Raw genomic sequence first — 18622 nt, forward strand, 5'->3', positions numbered from 1 at the left:
TGATTAAAGCGTATTAAAAACCACAATGGAAAAGAAGCAAAAGAAAGAAACCTTACAATCCTGTATTCTTATGGTTGCGCATTGTCTTGGACCACCAAACATTGATTTTACATGAAATGTCGAAATTGAACTTTCATGTGCAAATGAAAATAAATGAAATAACAAATATAGAGGGATGGAATGGCAAATAGAAATTCTAAAAGCTATACAATCTTTTATTTTGGTTTGAACAACAAAACTTTCATTTCAAAGGACGTTTGAGAATTTGATGCGAAAGGTCAAGGAACAACACAAAATAACATTTACGTTCAACCAAGAAAGCGTTTATTCCAAAGATGTAACAATAAGATGACAAGGATTTCAGTTTGAACTGACGACCAGTAATTTATTTTATTAAAGCTAACAAAACTGCACAAGTTATTTTCGCGACTGATCATGAGGTAGGTGTGTATTTAGCGCTACTTATCCTGGATATAACGACAACAGTACAACCCAGCCATACTGACTGGTATAATAAGTCAACAACCAAGAATCAACGACATCTTGCAACACTATTCTCTATTTCAAAGCTTCGTTAAAACTAGAAAAATAGGTTCGTGCTCTGTTTATGACATTAGTTCTAAAAACTACAACTTGGTGTTTATCTGACTTAACAAATACGCAACCAATCAGAAACGAGAAATATCCTAGAAAACAATAACAAGTTAAGAACTGTCGGGTAGGACAGCATGTGTGTTTAACGTGATAGCCACGTGACAGTGATAATTTGACCAAGATGGCCACTTAATGTACATCTATTTGTATCCATGAAATACCGATTCATTCAACGTAAGACGCCTCTCTCTGTAAGGATGCCACACTCTGCTTAGCGATCTTAGAAAACCCGCTGAAACCAAAAACATCAAACACTATCTGTTAAGAAACAATCTTACGCGGGAACCAACACGTGCACAACATCTAGGTACGGTTTTTATGGTATCCACAAGTGAATAAAGAAACGACAATAGCCTTACAACGTGGCTGAGGTGGATATAAAATCATCTCATTTTTACCTGTCATTTTTGTAGATTTTGTAGTAATAGTCAACAAAATCTGCTCGGCCAAGAGTGTCGACGAATTCCTCGTCATGAGTGATGACGACCAGCTGGAAATTACGCTGAGCCTGTCGAGTGCGTATCACGCTGCAAGGAAAATTGAAAACTGTGTCATTAGTCTGTAGGGAAAACTGAAATTACTGGACTTACGTAGCAAGCTGATCAGCAAGACTGTAGACGTTACTCTCATCAAGGTTGGTGGTTGGCTCGTCTAAGGTAAATATACCACAGTTCAAGCAGAATGTCTCTGCTAATGCTAGTCTGATGATCAGGGATGCAAGCACCTGGAATACAATATAACCACCACAACCACAACAGTATTAGTACCATTATCAGCGAAAATACGAAGACCACGACAAACTGCAGCAGCAACTACAACAACGAAATCAGCAACAACAGCCGCATCGACAAATTGACAGGCATACTCCAAGCAGAAGCCACAAAAGCATTGAAAATAATATTGCTTTACTGAGCGCTTTAGAAGGCGTGGCATCATCAGAATAAAGGGTGATATATCTAAGGGTAGAGCATACATACCTTTTGTCCTGCACTGCATCGTCCCCTCATGTCCAATGCGATGTCTCCTTTGATCATCACGACCTGAATCAACATACAATATATCAACCAATCAAAGACGAGATACAAATCCTTCATTTCCCACAAGAATCCTTAAACACAGGAATCCCAATCATAACCAACTACCCCCCTCTGTGGAGTCAATGGGGTAAGAGGATTTACTAACCCTATAGTTGTATGTTCGCCTTGCTTTAGATGCACCGCTACCTTCTTCTTCATCTGAACGAATCTCAATAGTGTCAATATCTGCAACAAAACGATAACAGATCATCCAGATGAAACCTAGGCTAGGAGAGACAGCAGCTGCTAGAATGATAGCCAGCTGATTAATCGGCCTTACTTAGTTACTGTGACTGAGAGGAAGATGTCAACATGCTATCCCTACCCTTACAAGCCCTCAATCTCTTCACCTTATTGTTAAATGCCGTAGGGTGTGCCCCACCCATGGGGATGAATATTGACAGGTGCATCTCTACTCACCACCACCCTTGTAGGTGTTGATCCAATATTCCTTAATAATCTTATTGATCTCAGCCATTTTCAAGCTATGATACTTCATTATCGCTCTGCAATAATATTTGAATATATTAGCAACAGGTAGCACTGCTGACCAGAAGTAACGCAGGTACTGTAAAGTGAACATACCTGTCAAGAGCCTTGTAATATTTGTCCAGATCCACGCTAGCCATTTGAGTAGTCTGAATACAATGAAAACATTACTGAAATATTCTGGGCATGACCTATCGCTTTCTTTACTCAATGTATCCCATGATGCATCACCAGCAGGGTAATGTCTCGTAATGTAAATATTAATGAGGACTATTGTGATTGATATGAGGGGATTCCCTTGTGAGGGGATTCCCTTGGGCTTACAGATATTTCTCAGTTATGATGATCGAACTGTAGAGGGCAACCGTTCGTTTGACAATAAATTTTTAAAGAACACGGCACGGATTGACGACGTGTTTTACAACCAATCACAGCGCGCGAGGTTACTACTCATCCAATCACCGTGAGGTCACAGCTCTATTCAGTAATACCTTCATTTCAATGACCTTCTGTCTGTGCTTTTCTTCCGCGTTGTTATACATGTCGCTTCGTAATTCAGTCTGGTATCTTCGTATCTCATCCTCGAAGCCTTTTTGTCTTCCTTCGAGATGAGATTTCTACAAAACACACGGAGTGCTACATTCAGTGAATGAGGTATTATGACACTTACTGTTAGAACATTATCATGTGACGTCAATTGTTTTTAATTTATATTTTCAGTAAGAGAGATACTGTCTTCCAACATGATATTGTCAAGTTAAACCTCTATGAACTATACAAGTGTTACCTCTTTGTGCAAGTCATCTAGTTGTCGATGTAGTCTCGATCTTTCGCTGAAAAAACGTGTTGTAAGAAAACAATACGCATGTGCACTTACTTTAGTTCGTCTGCTAGGAAAACTTTTTTTAAAAGATTACTTTAAATTTTATTGGCTATTTTAAGGACCATACTTCCAGACATCGAGTGCTGAACCGTCGTATGGCAGGCGCGAAGCATTTACGGCTACGCCGGAGATTTCGACCCCGACACCGCTATCCGAAGATTTACAGACTGATCAGGAAGCTCGGCCGAAGCCTAAGGGAGAGGATAGTCGGCCCCTAGACCGTAGATGATTAACCCCTTGCTATGACCAGCATACTCGAAATTTGTCTTGTGTCACTCATGTCTTACCATGCAAAGGCACTCCTTTCCATGTGGGACGTGTTTCGAAACCTTGCTCTGATTTACATTTTACCCTAGAAGTTGTCATGCGCATGCGTCGCTGGTCATGAAAATTATCGCGAAAGTAAATGAGTGGCTTTTTCCTACCTGTTCAGACTTCGTGGATCACCATATTGATCAAGCTTTCCTTCCACACTTTCGATCTTATTTTCCATGTTTTGAATATCCTTCTGAGTGCTTTTGAGTTTCAAATTGTCTTCTATGTCGCGCGATTTTATCTGAAGAAGGCAAATTAGGTAATATTTTATGTCTCAAGTTGGAAGAAAGAGTGGCAACTATCTTGTTACATATGAATCGGATTATGTGACTAAATCATAAAACGACTCTGGTACAAGATCCACAATCTTATTGCAGCACAAGGTGTGTTTTCAAGGTATGGAGGATTGAAGGATGTGGATGTAGGAGTAGTGCCCTCACCTCTGTAATACATGTAAGTGAAGTGTGTTAGGTCTCTCCTTTGATTCCAGGGTTTTTCTCCGAGTTCTGGTATTTTCCACCCTTTGTATGGCCTAACACTTAAGCCCAGGTCGGTTAGGTACTCAATTGAATGCTACTACTCACTTCCTGTTTAGAGATGTCTTCCTTGAACGAGTCGATAATCTCGGTTATTCCCAGTTTCTTTCGGTGGATCTGTTTTTCTCTGTCTTCAACAGCCTTGAGTCTTTCCTGGTTGTCCTGCAAGGCTGATTCACCTCCTTGACTTGTGTATCTGTTAAGAAATAATAAATAGCTTTTGGGGTTCCTGTGGCTCTTTAGGTCGACATAAACCAGGGAAAGGAAGAGAATGTCTTTTTCTAGTAAGTCATTTGACGAGCAGGAAGTTAAATAAATTGGGGGAAAACATTGCGTGTTGAGAGAAACGAAAACAGTGCTAACAAGACCCTCAAAGATGGGCCTGGCTCCTAGACAGAGAACGCACGCGATTAGTCGTTTAGAATAGATCAGCATGCAAAAACATTTCAAAGAGACATCATGGAGCATGCGCAGTAGTAGGGGAAAGATTTTCTATACGATTACAGATTGAGAAAATAAATAAATCTTAAAGAGCTTCCCAACCTTGAGAACTTTGCGTTTTCCGACGACAAAATGGAAACACTTTGATTGATGTCCACCAAAACCTTATTTTGTCGCAACGATAAATTGTACGATTTAGCGTGTGTAAAGCTTAACCAAAACATAATGGGGAAATTCATAATTCAATCAATTGATTCGAGTTTTCTTTCTGTTTCGCGCTACAGGATGTAGGATGTCAAGCTTTGGCAGCAAGAATAGAGGCTGTAGATTAATTCGTACTAAAGACAAAAGGCTGGCTACTCGTAGCAAAAATACAACGCTAAGGAATAATAGAATTGTTGAGAGGCGGGGAAGAAACAAGCTTAGAATTGTAGTCAAAATATATTTTTTTAGTAAATAGTGTAAAACAATCATGAAGGGAATATGTCACGCAGCTCTTGGATTCACCTTGTGCGGTAAAAGACTTGCAATTGAATGAGCTGAGCAAGAAATGGTATTACGAAAACAAAACACTCCTTTAGCAAGGGAATAGAATGCGTATAACACAATGAAACAGCAAACAGTAAAAAAATTGCCATTCCGAGGTCGAGGAAAAGACTGGGTCGAGTTAGTATGCAGTGCATCGTGGGAGTGTTTTAGGGATATTTCCAATGCTTGCATTTCGTTCCCTAAACGGTCCCATAGCGCACTGCAATGTCAACTCGACTCAGCTTTCCCCTCAGCCTTGCAATGGCTAATACAGCATTTCTCAGACAGAAGTGCACAGTGAAGCCTGAAAGGTTTAATCTAGGAGTTATATATTTATACAATTTATCATTAATGCCCACATTATTTCATTAACTTCCTTGCAATACTCGTCTAAAGCGAAGTGTTTATTAATGCATATCAGTGTGTTAATCACGGGAATGCTAGGGAGACTGACCGTGGCTTATAACAGAAACACGGTTGTGTGACCTGATACATGTTCGTAGTGCTATGGTATATATCAGTGTGTTAATCACGGGAATGCTAGGGCGACTGACCGTGGCTTATAACAGATACACGGTTGTGTGACCTGATACATGTTCGTAGTGCTATGGCATATATCAGTGTGTTTATCATCAACTCTGTTATAAGAGTACCAAATGTCAGACCATACCATGACCAATATTCAACGTGTCTATTGTCGCCAAACACACTGAAATCCCTTGATACAGTCAAGATCTTTAGTATGAAAGAAACTCCACCAGTAAAAGACGCCATAGTTAACAAAAAAACTAAGGTCTTCATCTTCTTGGCCTCGCTGTTGAACTGATTGTTATAGCATGCCAGGTTACGCGATGGTCTCAAGTTTTGCCAAATCTTGCATGTGGTCAGTGCAAAGCCAAGACATACTACTACTCCCCACAGCACATAAATAGCTTGACAAACAAGAAGTACTACCTTGGCTTCAGGGTATAACACCACGAATATGTCTGATATTATGAAGAATATAATGTATAGAAATGTTACAGATAGTGGGTATCGCAGCTGCTTGAAGCGCGCTGCGCCGAATCTGAGGTTTGTTGTTTCCACGAGGATAAAGAGAAGTATAGTGAAGGCAGAAACACTACAAGCGGATCCAAGACCAAAGATAATAAGCTCAAATACGAACAATTCTGTATTCTTTGGAGGTGATAGGTAGGGATCCTTGAACAGAAGTCCTGCGCGAAAACAACCCATCAAGAGAAGAAGTAGGTTCATAACAAATGAGTGGACTTTCTTGAATATTTGTTTCCTTCCTTTGATAAGAACATACAAGGCCCATAGACTACTGATAATGAATAATCCACCAAGGCCATACTTGTACAGTCGCCACGACCACAAATACAGGTGTAGAGATCTACGGTCCGGTGATGGTTCGGCCCAGGAATCACTCTGCGCCGACATAGATACAGTTGTTGAAAAGTCTGTGGCTGTTTTTCTCTAGACTAATTTTCCTGAAATTCAGAGCTATCCAAAATCAATGGGGGTTATTTACCTTGTACGATTATTTTTGTTCTACTTTTAACAACCACCTTTATACTAGTCTGGTTCGCATGCAGAAAAACGCATATTCAAAGCTGTCCAAATCAATATCTGATCTGCCGACATACAGGAACTAATTTGTCATTTCTAAGAGCAGCTTTACCAAATGTTAAGGCTAGTGAACCTGAAAGCGGACATGATTGACCAAGAATGAAGATTGAGATGACAAGAGAACAGATACTATAGATTGACAGGGTTGATCAAGAAATTAATATGAAATATAAAGCAGTCAACAGAGACAAAGGCAGGTATAAAAGACAGATCATCCAACGACAACATGTCGCTCAGGTTTGACAATCTGTTTAGATAGAATAAGTTACGTATCTCTTAATACTGCACTCACAAGGCCTCCGAATTAATTTCCACTCACGGCTTGATTCAGTCAAAGACAATAAACTTCAACTGTACACCAGGTGCGCACCCCGTAGTTAGTTAGCTATACTCCTAATTAAAAAAACACTTATTCTAGTGAACAAACAGCGTTTCTATTGCTTTTATGCTTATTCAAAAGATATAGTGATGTTTTCGTGCAAGCTGGAAAAAGTTAATAATCCTAAAATGAAAGAAAATCTTGATGTGTGGAAACAGGCTTTGAGTTAAAAATAGTTTTTTTAATTGATGAGACAGTTATTCCGGAAACATGTAAAAAAGATATCAATCACTCCTGTGTCTAGCTGTATCATGTGGTTTACGATTCCTTTTTGAGAGAGAAAAAAAATTCTAGAAAATTCTAGCCGTTTTAAAATATTCTAACATTACTGTCAAATAATGAAATATTGAAATATTTGAGGATGAAATATTGGATGTCATCGTTGTCATCGTCATTCCCTACACTCCGGCTCGGTGTTTCTATATTTTACAAATTTACGGCTGTGACAATTTTTAACGAGATTCCTAAATATCACTTTTTCACGATCCTTTTTTCTCCCACATCCATTATTAATATGATTGGGAAAAGCAACCGACGTTACTTTGTAATCAATCTTCACATATTACACAATAACTAATAAACAATATCGAGGCCGCAAGGAACTGTGGGACAGGGGCAACTTCTTCCCGAAATCAATTCCCATAATTCCACGCGCGACTTGTTACTAGTCTTCAGAAAGTAACTGGACAATACATCAGTACCCAACCCAGTCCCTTGATGACGTATGAGTGCTTACCTTTTTATCTCTGATATCTTTTCACTTAGTCTTTCTCCATTATTCTTCATATCAGTCAGCTAAATATATAAACACAGGCAAGGTGAGTACTCTGATAAAACACATACTACACATACATGAATGGATTAGTATTCTTTATAGTCGTCTTGGGGACCGGATTAGGTTAACGTGGGCTCCCTGTTTTAACTTAAATTCGATTGCTGATGTGTTGATGTTGACGACGAATGGAGATTACGATCAAGGTGATGATGATGATGATGATTGTGGTAATGATGATTGGCGATGCCCATTGGTGTGAAGATCATGCTTATGATGATGATGGTGATGATGATAATGATGATGCTGACAATAGTGTTGTTGATGATGATGGTGTTGATGATGATGACGATGATCATGGTAATATATCGGGATACGCTAATCGTTGTCATCATATTTACCAGTATGCGCTTCTCTTCCTCCATCGCTTCTTTAGCCACAACAATATTGTGTTTCTTCCTCTCTTCCTCGTCAAGCATCACCTTTCAACATAAAACCATAATTACTACTGAATTATTGCAAAACACAGCACCTAATAATACATGCCGGCACATTATTCTAACATACCTGAATGGGTTGTGACTGGGCCTCTGCATCCTGAAACATGAAAAAGGTTTTTGAAAAATGAAGAAATCCAACGATAATTTTTCTTTTCAAGATGGGTTGTGTTTTTCTACTGATTTACCTTAATTTCTCGTGCGAACGCGTCGTTCTTGGAGGTCAATTCTGCCTTTTGTTCTTCCAGGTGAGTTCGTCGCTGCAGTTGTTCATTTAGTTTTAGCTGCGGAACGATGATCAATCAGTCACTACTCAATCCAAAGTCTATTTACAGAATAAACGACCCTTCAAGAGATCAGTATGATGTTACCTTTTTTGACTTGAGATCGTGAACGTTGGACGTAAGTGTGGTAAGCTGTCTTTGAAGCTGGGTTAGTGCGCGTCTGCGGCGGTCAATATGACGGTCTAGGGTCTCTCTGATACAAGTTAAAACAATATATGAATGTTAAGGCTAGTCACGTTTAGTGCTCGTCTGCGGCGGTCAATATGACGGTCTAGGGTCTCTCTGATACAAGTAAAAACAATGTATGAATGTTAAGGCTGGTCACGGTTGGTGCTCGTCTGCGGCGGTCAATATGACGGTCTAGGGTCTCTCTGATACACTGTACAAGTAAAAACAATGTATGAATGTTAAGGCTGGTCACGTTTAGTGCTCGTCTGCGGCGGTCAATATGACGGTCTAGGGTCTCTCTGATACAAGTAAAAAAAATATATGAATGTTAAGGCTGGTCACGTTTAGGGCTGCTTTTATGTTCCTGCATTTTGGCTTCCATCTATCTCAAAACTTTATGCTAACTCAGACTGCTGTAAATTCGATGATCAGAGTACATACGATCGATCCTGTCTGTCCGTGATTTCATTTGTTACTGCTTGCATGGTGCGGCCAGGAGCTAGAAAAAGACAACAGAAAATCGGTGATTTATTTCAACGCTACCCCTTTCCTTCCAAGGTAAGCATGCGGTATATATGTATGGCATAATGCTATAAATACCTATCCCTTGCAGCTGGGATTGATAGAGAGAGATGTTCTTGTCAAGATCTTTCAAGCTTCTTTTATAGTTTTCTACTTCACGTAGATCAGGTTCCATTTGTCTTGCAGTCATTTCCTCACTCTCAGTCAAGCTGTAGACATCCTCCAGCTGAAAAACACAGGGTTACCATAAATACTTCATTGATCAAATGCGCCCTTGCGTCACCACCATCAACTTACTTCCATGATCTGTGCTTCCATTTTCTCCAAGTCTTTGGAGATGTCAGCAAGTCTCGACTTGGCTTCTTGTATTTCTGATGTCTCGATCTTTTCAAGCTGGTAAGGTATAGGATTATGAATGTTATTGGAACTTTTATATGATAAACAGTCAAAACGAGAAGTAATGTGCAGGAAAGAGAATGAATGTAAGAAGAAACGATGGGAGAAGAAAACCAATGGAGGGAGGAATGAGACTGGAAAAGAAGACAAGAAAGGAAGAAAGAAAGGAAAAAGAAACGATTGATAGAAGAAACAGAGATAGGGAGGGAGGGAGGAAATGAAGAAAGAAAAGAAAGTAGAAAGAAAGATAAAGGCAAAGAATAGAAAACAAGAGAATGAGAAAACTCACATTTTCTTTAATTGGGCCCAGTTTTAAGATCTTTTCGTAGCGTCTTTCTTCTTGATCCAAAAGGATGTCATTCTCCTCTCTTTTGGCAGGAAGATGTACCACTTTCTCATTAAGCTACGTGCAAGATTCAATGCAAAACAAATTAGATAACAATAGATACAGTTCCCTATCTTCCCTCCTGGGACAACAGGGAATATTTAGACATACCTCAGCTATGAGACTTTTGATCTGTTTACTGGAGTCAAAGCAGCGATGACATAGAGGACATCCTTCTTCTTTCACACTTTCTTCTTGAAGCTTTTTGATGTACTTCTTGTAGATTTTCTCGATTGAAGAAAACAGACCCTTTTCGCTAAAAGGTGGAAAAGATTAAAATGCAAAATAGACAAATTTGTCAGCTCTTGGTAGCAGTATAGAAATGTACTGTAAAAGATGCATAAATAGAACAAATAAAGTACGTACTTTCTCAAATACGATATCTGTTCACTCAGCTGTTCTTTCATCGTGTTGTAGTCATTTTCCCCACAAGCATCCTTCAGCTGTTGTTTATATGTTGCAGCTTGGTCAACCTTTCTTTTCAGCTGGTCTCTAAAAACATCAGTAACACTCATTAGTAACACTCATTAGCATCAATGATAAAGGTAAACAGTTAAAGCATAGAGCATTCTAAAACCATACACAGCTATTTTATGGCCATTATTTCAGATAACATGCAGGTTTGCAATGTTAATCACAAACATCATATTTCATACTCAATGTTCTTTTTGTTGGCTTCTTTAGCAGACTGAGCTTGTTTTATTCTTTGCATTCTGTTTCTGGTGTCTTGTAGCTCCTTGCCCTTGTTTCGTAGGTACTGACCCAGCTTGTCACTAAGACTTTCACTCGTTCCTGTACCACCAATTATAGTTTTGATGTCTTCATCATGCTTGTTCATTCTGTAAGCCAACATCATTATAATGTACAGTAAACCTTCTTTACCAGAACCATACTATCTGTGCAGGTGCAATGTTCGTATTGATACCAAGAAAAAACCTCTGGGCTGATCAAAATCAAGGGATAGACCTGACAAACTCTACTCACATGTTATGGTAAGACCAGGAATTGAATCCTAGACCCCAGAGTTCAGTGCACTACAACTACACCACCCATGAAGGTGATTTAAACCAAGTTAATCACTACTCACAGTTTTTGTATATTATCTTCTTTTTCAATCTTTTCTTTAATGAGCATGTCCAGTTTTGTTTTTGTGGTAGAGTGGAAATGCATGGTCTGTTGCTCTTCTCTCAACCTGCTCAGTTCTCCATCAACTTGACGCTTGTCATTCTGAAGTTTTTCTATTTCTGCATTCATTTCATCAACATTTCCAAGCTCATTAGCTTCTTCAAGTTCTTTCATCTACAATCAGTCACAAACAGCTATTGGATGAGGTTGAGCATGATCATGTTATACATACAAGGTTTTTGATTTATTGGGAGCGCATGCTTTGCATGAGCACCCAGTACACACCCACACTTTCCATTTTGTCATTTGTACCCCAAATAACAGCCCTTCTAATTTGCACTCTATAAAAGGAATGAAAACCTTGTTTGCTCTGCTTGTGCAAATGGTAAAAAAACACAAGAAGAGTTAAAGAAGAAGTGCACAACAATCCATTGTGCTTCTCATGATACTTTTCTTATGTTATTCCAATCCCATATGCTTTCAAACTGTAAACAGCACATGCATATGTTTTTTTTAATTCTTCACTATCATAATCTACTGCAGTCTTCTATTTATATTAGTAAAATGTTACTATTACTCACCGCATGCTGCAATTCAGCATCAAGTGATTTCAGTCTGTTGGCAGATGCATTCACATTACTAAGTTCCTGACCAATGGCTTTCAGTTCTCTTTGATTGTCTCCCTATTGCCAACATCATATTAAAATCTTTGTATCACTGAATTTAAGGTGTCAGTATATCTAATTGTCGTGGCAAATTTTAAAACTAGATGTGCCGAAAGATATGTGAGAGTGTAGTCTTACCATCAACGTTTTCTTCAACCTGATTGTCTCACCATACTCAGCTTGACTTCTCTTGATGTCATCAATCTTTTTCTGGACCACTTCTATCTTGTTCTTAAACAACTCCTGGTGAATGTATCGAACAAATATTAAGGAATGGAAAAATGGAAGAAGAAGGAAGGAAGGAAAGGAGGGAGGAAGGAAGCCCAGAGGGAGGGAAGGAGAGAGAGAGGGCTGCAGAAAGGGGGTAAATAATTTTGGCTTACCTTTTGTTGTTTAGTTTCTTCCACAATATTTGCATAATTCTTTTTAATATCTTCAATAAATCTGTCCACTTGTGCTTCTGTAAAAGGTGCCTTGCTGTAACCTAACAGTACAAGTTATAACCTCTGTCAACAATCAAACTTAAAAGCCCTACAATTCAAGTCCAGTTAAATAACTTAAATCACCTTGAATTTCATAATAATTTGCAAGTGTCGAAACCATGCGATCTCTGTCCCCTAGGTTAGTTTGGTGTCTCTGCAGTAAACAATGAAGAAAGAATGATTATAATGCAGAATCAATCTTGAGACTAGACAATCATTTATATTGTAAGTGCCAGGTATTCACAGCTGATGGATAAATATAGGATGTTTAGGATGATCTGTGATGGTGGTTGGTGGTTGGTGGGTGATGGTTGTTGGTTGATGGTGGGAGATGGTTGGTGGGTGATGGTTGGTGGGTGATGGTTAGTGGGTGGGTGGGTGATGGTTGTTCGTAAGATGATGGTTGGTGGGTGATGGTTGGTGGGTGGGTGGGTGGGTGATGGTTGTTTGTAAGGTGATGATTGGTTGGTGGATAGTGGTTGATATTTTGCGACACTGGTTGATTGTCTTGTACTCAGATTCAAAGATCAATGCAGGTTTTTGTTTCTTACTTGTGCTTGTTGCTCCAGTTTTCCCTGCTCTTGCAATATGGAACTCTTTTGATTGGATAACTCTTGCTGCTTAGCAACAAGATGTTGATGCTCATTCTCTTTCTGCAAGCATAGATCACAACAAAACGTATTGTAAGTATGATTTATTAAGATAAACAATGGTTAAAAAACATTGAAAAAAAAACACCATCACAAAAAATACCTGTTTTAGAAGCTCATTCTTTTCTTTGATTTTGTTCTGAAAATCCTGGTAAATCCCTTGTAGCTCTTCTGTAGAACCTTTGTACAAAGCAACAGATCATTTGCAGATAAATATCTTTGACTGACATTAATTCTCAAGGGAGTAACACTGGGTAAGAGAATGTTGGGTGCCCCTCCCCTCCCACTGAGAAATCAGTAAGTGATTATGATCTGTTGAGCATCAAACTATGGAAAGCTGACCACTTGTTTAAGATTAAGCATAATTTACTGCCAGTAATTTATGACAATAGTAAAGACTAACTAATGAAACTTGACAATGATTGGCTGTATAGGGTTTGTCAACAAAGAGTACATACAGTACCTGTAAAGACATCTGTAATGTTTTGTAAAAGATCTTGCTCCATATCTGCCAACTGTTCCTTCTTTGCCATCAACAGCTCTGTTACATAGGTACATAATTACTTTTAATAGTGGAAAAGTGAACATAACATGAGAGATGACAAAAAAAGATTTAGCGTGTTGGGTTTTGTGGAGGAAAACTGGTGAGCCTGATGAGTTAGAGTTAGGATTAGGGGTAAGCAACAACCTTTGCTCATATCTGTTACCTAGAGTGTGGTCATCACACTCATGGTGCTTGCACACTAGGTGTCTGATTACAAGGTCTTTGCTTTGGACTAGGGCATTGGTACTTTAAAATTAGCTGTGTTAATGCCCAGTAAGAATTTTACTCTGGAATAAGCACCATACTCAGGAACCAAGTGTGAACATGATCTTAGTCCAGTAATAGAACCTGAGGCACTACCATTAAACCACCCATAACATACTAATATAGTACAGTTCATACTTATCGCACTTTACTTAACCACATGTGATTAACTCTAAAGTGTGGAAATCAGGAAAAGCTTGCCTTTTTCTTTTTGCAGCTGACTAACTTCCACTGCAATTTGTTCAATCTCTGTCAATCTTATCTACACAAGGAAAAATGTATTAGTCAGATTAATAAGCCCTGGTTTGGGCTCTCTATTACTCAGGAATTATATAATATAAGGCCATTTTTGGATGTTACACAGTATTTCTTTATAATTCATTTTTATATCGTAAATAATAATATTATTGTAAAGTACCTCCACCGGCTCTAAGTTTCTTGATATCTTAACAATAGAATCTCTAGTGGCTTCTATTTTCCCTTGAGATTTTTCCAACTGCTCAGCAATCTACATGATAAACAAACACAAGGAGACTAGTCTAAAGGTTTGGTGCTGACTGTGCAAATAGAACAACGTACATGTCCTTTCAATCAAAATGGAATAAACAACATGATGGACACAAGAGTGGGGATCTTGTTGCAGTCTTTTATAACTATTAACAGAAATCCAGTAATTTAAATCAGTCCTCTTATTGTGTAGTTCCAGCAAATAATTATCTATCTGCCCCCCCCCCCCCCCCACCCCACCCCCCCTTTTTTATGGTCCCCCTACCCCTCGGAAACTTCCAAATTTCTCTGTGTGGATCCGGGATAGGGGGATAATTTATTGAACTGCACATTGATAAATATTTACATTGAGTGGGACATGGAAAAATATTTCCTAATTCTTATAATAGTACTACCATTGTGCTGCCCTTGATTTCCAGTTCACTGATATCTACATTGTATCCATGATAACTTACCTCTTGTGCCTTATCTTTGTTTTCCTTCAGGTATTTTAGTTCTGTTTCACACTTGGTTACAGTTCTACCCTGAAAGTAAAAAAGACGTAATTATTTACCCATTGGATCATAGGATCATCATCACTAGGGTTCCATAATAGCATTTACCATTAACATATCAAAAATCCTCTTCAAATTTTATCAAACCCTGAAACACCCTTTGGGCTTATCTACATCAGGGCATAGCTAACTCAAAGATTGAACTTGAAACAACCTCTGGGCTGATCTATATGTAAGTCAGGATACAGCTAACTCACAGATCGTACTGGAATTTAGCTGGTTACTATTAGTTTTTGCAGAAGGAGGAAAACTTGAATGCATAGAAAAAAACTTGAATCAAGGGAAGAGCCTAACAAACTCTGCTCACATGTGATGCTGAGTAAGGAACCAAGCCCCAGAGGGGAGAGGCAAGTGTAAAAAAAACCTTCAGAGATGCAACAACCAATCACAGCACAAACTGACCAACCAATCACAACATAGATGATCACAACAGTGGTATATAACAGACAAACTATCCAGTGTACAACATCACTTGTTGAACATTTATAGCAGTTTGCAGTCAAAACGTAGACTTAGTCCCTCTACAAATCACTATCCTCATATTATTATATATACATTACTTGTTCAAGTCTCAGCTTGCGTATGGCTTCAAGGGCTTTAATGTATCTGTCAACATGCAAAATATTAATCAACTCATGTTTACATCAAGTTACAAGGTTTATTTATCTAGCAACTTGCCTTGTTGCAGCAAAGATTTCATCAAACTTTTGCTTCAAGGCTTTTCCTTCACTAAGAGGCCTGGGAAGAATAGGCAAAATTCTGTTAATATTTCAGGGGAAAAATAATGTAATTCTGATTTCCCAGATAATCTGCAATTCAATGAAAGAAGGAGCTGTAGGGAAACGGTACACAAGATGGATTAAATATAATAATTGTAAGGTAGGATAAGAGATGTAATATTGTAAGGTAGGATGAGAGAACGCATGTGGGCCGTTAATGTATTCTTACGACATACCAATTAGAATCTTCTTGGTGACAGAATATAACATTCTCCAGCACAGCTTTAGAGACTCCAAGCATAGAAATCATCTGAAGAAGTTATTAAACATCAAATTAATTTTATTATTAAATTTATAGACACCTCACTTTATAATGCTCTGATTGGTCAAGTACTGTGCGGTATTAGTGAACAGAGCACAGCCTTCACAAATAAAGTACTACCAGCATAAGAAACAATACATTTTTTTTGATTCATACTAAAACAATTAACAGGTTTCTCCATAAACAGCACTTAAGAAAAAATAAAGAAATCATAATCAAGACTGACATCGTTCATCACTTCCTGTGTGCTGCATCACTGAACTGAGCACAGAAAAATGTTTTATTATCTTATTTTATTGTTTATCATTTTCCTTCTTACTTCATGATTCACTTCAGCACATTTGGAACTCAAGCTTCGTCTCTAGAAATGAAAAAGGTTATGTTACCAAGTAGTGTAATAAAGGGTGCTTTATCTACGGTTTTTTTCATTTTAGCCATCGACATGTTTTGAAGAGAAAAATTCATTGGAAAGAACCCCCTTTGTTTTAGGCTGCAGAAGGTTCACCTTAACAAAGTGGATTCCAATTATCAGGACAGATGCCCATTTACTAGTTAAATTACCTCTCCATGTATATCTTTTTTGATGACACTCTCTAGACTTCTGGTTTCAAGTTTTTTACCCTAAAGCAATAAACATATGGATTACACCAAGTGGCCATTGCCAAATGATGAATAAAATGTCACAATATTGTTGATCAACTACACGTGTTTGAAGAAAGGTATAAATTACATTCATAGAGCACATGATTTATAAAAGCACACAGCACAAGCTCGCTCTTTCTATTGCATCCTTTGTTTCCAAAACAATGGTTATTCTAATTTGTATTTTATTTACTTAAATACTTGGGCTTTGGCAGAATGCCAGAATGCTCGAGAGTGTTGAGAAGCATTCCACTATTGATCATCCTTCTCCTAACACTTCTCTTGTGTTCTGTCAATCTCTTCATTGTTTAAAACTGCACACAACACACACATACATTTTCTATTTCTTCACGATTATAACTGCTAACCTTTTGTCGAGATATCAAAGCTCTTGTAACTACAACAGTTTTACCAGTGATGTCTTTAAACATCAGCTTTACTTGCCCTTTAATCTCTTGCTCCCCTGCAACCTGGAATTCAATGTATAATAGTAATAGATTCAACTATATCATAAGACTGTACCAAGCTGTACCTTGTAGTCAATTGTATGTGATTATACTCACATGTGATTATGATACTGGGTCCAGGAATAGAACCTTAAGCTCTCAGAGATGAGAGGAAAGAGTAGTGTGTGCACTACTGCTTTGCCACACTTTATAAATGCATTAACTTCTCATAATAATATGTAATCTAGTCTATTATTAATTGAATATGCCAAACCCATACTTTACCTTTGGATCATGGACAAAGTAGGAGTTCTTACTTCCTGGCGGCAAATCACCTGTTGTCACATATTTCAGGCATTCAATGATGGACTATAAAAAGAATAAAATGACTATTATTAAATTGTTTATGTTTGCATGGCTTGGAAGCATACAGTACTGATTACTGCACATGCATACACAATATGACATACTGTAAAAACAAAATGGCTCCCCATTGTCTTCCATTAACTCATTCAACCACAACACATACTGTTGTTACTGCTGTAATAAGATACACCATATGGCTACAGTATAACTACGAATTTACCATATAGTTACCCACTCATAAAAAAATGAACTATCGTTGTTGTCATTGTCATAATAATAAATGAGAGTAACTTACAGTCTTTCCTGCTCCATTGGAACCAACAATCAATGTTAAGGGTTTAAAGAATTCTATAGCAGCAGGTTCATTCTGGGAGTAGCTCCTAATGCCTTGAATCTTTAATTTCTCAATGGATGACATACTGGACAATATAGTTAATATACAGCAGAAAAAGATACCTAAAATAACAAAAGTACAATACGCATAATATGCTTTCCCATTTCTTGGCCATGAGCATGTTTCATCCTATATAAATAAGATCTTTTTTTGGGGTCTCATTCATACTACTATATCAAAGCGTTAATGGTAAACAAAGGAATGATACTCAACGGAATTACACATTGTCTGAAATTATCAAGCTGTTTATATGTAACACAGTATAGCTATATTAATCATTCATCAAAATTAATTAAAATCTTAGATTTTGGATAATATTGAAGCTTGATACCTACATGTAATGACTGTAATATTTTAAAGTATTAGCTATATCATGGCAGGCAATTTCAGGCAAAGGGATGTGTTTATTTACAATAATGGTTTATAAATTGCTTCACTCTTTAGTTTGCCTTTAGACATTGATTATCACATCTTCTGTTAGAATCAAAATATTCCCAAACATTCCACATGAGACTTTAGTAGGGAGGGGTGGGTGGGGGAATTTCCTGGAAATTCCTCACTAGCTTTATGACATGTACTAAAACCTTGCATCATTCACATTAAATACCAGAAAACGTTTTATTAAAAGAAAAGAACATAAGCACAAATCTAGACAACTTAACTTCCCATAAATCCTAAGTAAAGTTGTACGCTACAATCCAGATGTAAGCTATGTATGAATGTCCCCTGGGATGTCTTAGCGTCCATTTTAAAATTCATTTCCGCTCAAAATTAGAGCTACAAATGCACTACGGGACAAGAAAACCAAAGAAACGTGAATAATCTATAGATAAGTAAAATAATTACAGCCTTACGACCGCGTATGAATATAGTAAACACAATGTTATGTTGCATACCTGGCGAGATATGGCTCAGAATGAAGACATCTTGTTTCTTCCCGCGCTTAATAAACACCACAGGAAGCCCAACTAACACAAGTTTACCACGG

General features: G+C 37.9%; 2 protein-coding genes across 2 annotated transcripts; both read right to left on the minus strand.

Moving 5' to 3' along the window:
- Nucleotides 1–301: 301 nt before the first annotated feature.
- On the minus strand, nucleotides 302–18586 carry LOC116290191 (DNA repair protein RAD50). Its single transcript, XM_031697195.2, has 43 exons — nucleotides 18531–18586; nucleotides 17536–17696; nucleotides 17160–17243; nucleotides 16797–16898; nucleotides 16348–16407; nucleotides 16106–16147; nucleotides 15701–15774; nucleotides 15424–15483; nucleotides 15306–15351; nucleotides 14647–14715; nucleotides 14103–14192; nucleotides 13886–13946; nucleotides 13340–13417; nucleotides 12980–13056; nucleotides 12778–12879; nucleotides 12311–12380; nucleotides 12128–12228; nucleotides 11883–11987; nucleotides 11661–11762; nucleotides 11042–11253; nucleotides 10611–10793; nucleotides 10321–10446; nucleotides 10066–10210; nucleotides 9859–9972; nucleotides 9471–9566; nucleotides 9252–9399; nucleotides 9093–9150; nucleotides 8571–8676; nucleotides 8388–8483; nucleotides 8270–8299; nucleotides 8104–8184; nucleotides 7667–7725; nucleotides 4002–4149; nucleotides 3528–3658; nucleotides 3007–3052; nucleotides 2711–2836; nucleotides 2316–2368; nucleotides 2151–2236; nucleotides 1837–1916; nucleotides 1632–1694; nucleotides 1245–1378; nucleotides 1053–1181; nucleotides 302–886 (listed from the first exon to the last, which is right to left on the minus strand). The coding sequence occupies exons 2-43, from the start codon at nucleotides 17656–17658 to the stop codon at nucleotides 820–822; spliced, it is 3963 nt and encodes a 1320-aa protein (XP_031553055.2). The 5' UTR covers nucleotides 17659–17696; nucleotides 18531–18586; the 3' UTR covers nucleotides 302–819.
- Nucleotides 5174–6892, minus strand: LOC148904898 (uncharacterized). Its single transcript, XM_089024871.1, has one exon. It carries the CDS (start codon nucleotides 6360–6362, stop codon nucleotides 5463–5465), a length of 900 nt encoding a protein of 299 aa, XP_088880997.1. The 5' UTR covers nucleotides 6363–6892; the 3' UTR covers nucleotides 5174–5462.
- Nucleotides 18587–18622: the final 36 nt, after the last annotated feature.

This window comes from Actinia tenebrosa, unplaced genomic scaffold, assembly GCF_029948245.1.
Source record: "Actinia tenebrosa isolate PJP-AT-01 unplaced genomic scaffold, QUT_ActTen_1.0 PGA_scaffold9__36_contigs__length_13948895, whole genome shotgun sequence".
Taxonomy (NCBI): Eukaryota; Metazoa; Cnidaria; class Anthozoa; order Actiniaria; family Actiniidae; genus Actinia; species Actinia tenebrosa.

Bases quoted from the DNA above. Each gene is read 5' to 3' on its own strand.
- LOC148904898 (XM_089024871.1), bottom strand. From the start codon at position 6,362: ATGTCGGCGCAGAGTGATTCCTGGGCCGAACCATCACCGGACCGTAGA.
- LOC116290191 (XM_031697195.2), bottom strand. From the start codon at position 17,658: ATGTCATCCATTGAGAAATTAAAGATTCAAGGCATTAGGAGCTACTCC. The intron at 10,794-11,041 runs GTGAGTAGTGAT...GTTGGCTTACAG, and splicing joins GAAGATAATATACAAAAACT to AATGAACAAGCATGATGAAG. The intron at 3,053-3,527 runs GTAGGAAAAAGC...ACGTTTTTTCAG, and splicing joins GATCCACGAAGTCTGAACAG to CGAAAGATCGAGACTACATC.